Source organism: Limulus polyphemus, unplaced genomic scaffold (assembly GCF_000517525.1).
Source record: "Limulus polyphemus unplaced genomic scaffold, Limulus_polyphemus-2.1.2 Scaffold254, whole genome shotgun sequence".
In the NCBI taxonomy this organism is placed as follows: Eukaryota; Metazoa; Arthropoda; class Merostomata; order Xiphosura; family Limulidae; genus Limulus; species Limulus polyphemus.
Genome location: NW_013665864.1, coordinates 588,945 through 592,355, shown reverse-complemented (window position 1 = coordinate 592,355; position 3,411 = coordinate 588,945). Strand labels below are relative to the sequence as shown.

At 33.9% G+C, this 3,411-nt stretch overlaps 1 protein-coding gene across 1 annotated transcript in view; it reads left to right on the top strand.

Annotated features, from left to right (window-relative positions):
* LOC106478840 (methyltransferase-like protein 27) overlaps positions 1-654 on the top strand; it is an 11,895-nt gene extending 11,241 nt beyond the window's left edge. Inside the window, exon 6 of the mRNA XM_013939415.2 lies at positions 385-654. Coding sequence (XP_013794869.2) covers positions 385-563 — 179 coding nt within the window. The 3' untranslated portion in view covers positions 564-654. The remainder of the gene's footprint in view (positions 1-384) is intronic.
* The last annotated feature ends 2,757 nt before the right edge of the window (positions 655-3,411 follow it).

Genomic DNA, 3,411 nt, shown 5'->3' with positions numbered 1-3,411 from the left:
CGAGTCGAGCGCCTTATCCACCTGGCCATGCCGGGCCATCCAAAAATGAAAACAACGGAAAAGGAAAACGTGAGATTTATGAATTCCATTGACCACAGTAAGAAAACTGAGGATAATGTATAAAAGAACACAATGACCTAAGCTGATTTTTACGTGGTGATGTCTCAAAGCATGTTAAAGATCATGACAAACATAGAAAATGAGACATTGCTAAGAAGAAAAAGTGACTTTTATGATTCGGTCCAAGAAACTAACTTTGAATAATTATTAAAATGCTACAGAATTTCTATTAGTGATTTATAGTATTTTAAAGTTTCAGTTTCTAACACTTTTATCGTAATATTGAAATAATATTTATTCCATTGTCCAACATTTTCCCGACAGGGGGTCTAGTCTGCTGGTTGTTCGAGTACCCTACTGAACAGAACGACGAAGAAAACTTCAAGAGCGTAATGGACGATTTAACAGACAACGGCAAGTGGAAAGCTATTCAAGATCCTGTTTGTTTAGACGAATATTTGAATCATAATAGTGGAATGTTTTATGCGATGAAAAAACTGTAGCCTTTAATTGGATCTGAAATTCAAATTTGTGAGATGATATTTTTTTCAAGATTTCTCGATAATATAAAGTCATGCTGATGATTATTTGAAATATTCAATTCATTTTTTTAATGTACGTATTATTTTACAGCTTTATTATTTCCTATGATATATGCTTTTTTACATATCCATCTGTTTGTTATTTTAAGGCATAAAAAATTAGAAAGCTACATCTTTCATTACTTGTTTATTCTTTAAAACTGGACAACGCAGGTCAGGAAATAAAGAAAAGATAACGGTGTAAAAGTGTCTGGCTCATAAGTAGTTAGGTAAGACCCTAATTTAGCAGTGTAAGACTAGAGAGAAGGCAGCTAGTCATCACCACCCACCGCCAACTCTTGGGCTACTCTTTTAACAACGAATAGTGGGATTAATAATCATATTATAACGTCCCCACGGTGAAAGGGCGAGCATATTTGGTGGGGATGGGGATCGAACCGCGACCCTCATATTGCGAGTCGAGCTCTCTAACCAACTGGCCATACCATAAGTAGTTAAGTAAAACCAAAATTTTGTAAAAAAAAAGAAGAAAAATATAATCAGAGACGTCACTAAATACACAAATAGTTTACTGTTATGTATAAACGGCACATTTGTAGATATCATTGGTTAACACTACAAGACTATTACAACACCTTAATGTCTTAATTTTTACGATTCATTTAAGAATTATTGACATTATTGTGCCGCAAAATTTCTCTTTGTTTCTAGAGTATTACATGAACATGTAATTTCCGTGCTGACGATTGTCTTCATTTAAATCAAATACAAATGTTTAAATTATGTCGTCACTGGACATACTTGAATATATAAGCTCATTATTAGCAGTTATTGCTGTGTGGTGTAATATACTATTTTACATGTTACTTCCTTCCTAGGTGACATGATATAGATTTTTACTTCAGCCTGTAATGATATTAATACCATTATATTTTCTCCTTCCATAAACAGTATAGCTTGCACGTTTATTCAAGTACTTTTGTCTAGGTTTTCGTACAGATGCTCTGCATGTAGTTGCTACGACCTATATAAATTGAACGAACGAAGGTCTATAATTACACTAATCATAGAAAAGAGTTACGTACTACAATATCTGTCCCAATAAAGTCTGTATCCGCTTGATCCTGTTTCTGTTTCGGCCGCTCCCTTCCCCCTAGAGTGAGGTTACACTATTTTTCCAGTTCCTGAAAAGAGTTAGATCCAAAAACAAAATGACACTTAGATCTCTAGAAAAGCTGTATTCAAACTAATTATTCATACAATTATCCAAGAATTAGCATATCGAAAGGGAGTCTAATCACTTCAAGTTTAACGACATATTTTATTGTCAGATCGACGGCCATTTTATCATATCCAATAGATAATGTGTTCTTCATACAATTTTTATCAAAAAAGCATTTCCTTTCGCCATTTGCAGTCCTTTACATTGTATACCCAAATGATGTGTTTTTTTTTGCGGTTTTAACTCAGACAGATCATGTCAGCAATTTGAATCCCATCATTAATTTTACTACAGAAAGCAAAAAAAAACTTCTCCAGCAATCTTTTAATTGTTCAACTCACCAGAAAATTAACAAGATTTAACACGTGCATTCATAGAAACCTGACATATTATCATAACAATATCTCAACTGAAACTCCGCTCATTCTAATTTAAAGGTCTTTTTTAATTTACATTATTTTTTTCTCACAGTTTGAATAGTGAAACTGAAAAAGTTTTTCAAGTTTTCACTCAACAAAAAAAAAACGATTACACAGAAAGAACCATAAACCGAATCATTATGGAAACAAATAGGTAAAGAAAGTATCCAGCTTCGATACCTGTAAACAAGCACAAAAATGAAACCAATATTATTAGTAAAGTTCATTTCCTTGAACATGTCACTGAAAACACCATCAGTCTATGGAAACGTCTATTAAAAAATCGGTTTTTAATTAAACAAAAACTAGATTGAAAAATCAAAAACATTGGTCAAACATTTATCCAACCAAAAAGCAAACAAAGAGCGATTTATGAAAGTAAGTACAGTTTATGTAATCCAATCATTCCTTATGTAAGCGAAACGGGAAGAGACACAAACATTAGGAAGAATACCTCAAGGAAGTAAAACATGTCATATTTGAAAACAGTGATTCTGTTTTATGTAAAGAAACTAACTGAATAGACAGAAAATTAGAGATTCTGTGAGAATCTAAAATATAAAACCTTCATTAAACGAATATCCAGGAATTATTGTATGTTGTATATCTAGCGCCGTCTATGAAAACTGCTTTAAATTTACATATGCTACGATATTTTTGTAATTGAATCGAGACGCCCTTAATTGAATTTTAAAACATGTTCCTATTGCAGAGCTGTTTATTGCTACACGCTCAATCTAAACCGGACAGGCGTGTTCTAGAGATGTGGAAATTTTATGATAATGTGATCTATCAAAATGGAAGACCGTGAAAATTACCTTACAGTTTCTAGAATTAATGATAATGTATACTATACCCAAAGTCAATAAAAACATTATATGTTTACAAAACGGGTTTATCCAAAGTGTTTGTTTGTTTGTTTGTTTTTGAATTTCGCACAAAGCTAAACGAGGGCTATCTGCGCTAGCCGTTCCTAATTTAGCAGTGTAAGACCGCCAACTCTTGGGTTACTCTTTTTCCAACGAACAGTGGGATTGACCGTCACATTATAACGCCCCCACGGCTGAAAGGGCGAGCATGTTTGACGGAACGGGGATTCGAACCCGCGACCCTCAGATTGCGAGTCGAGCGCCCTAACCACCTGGCCATGCTGGGCCCTTATCCAAAG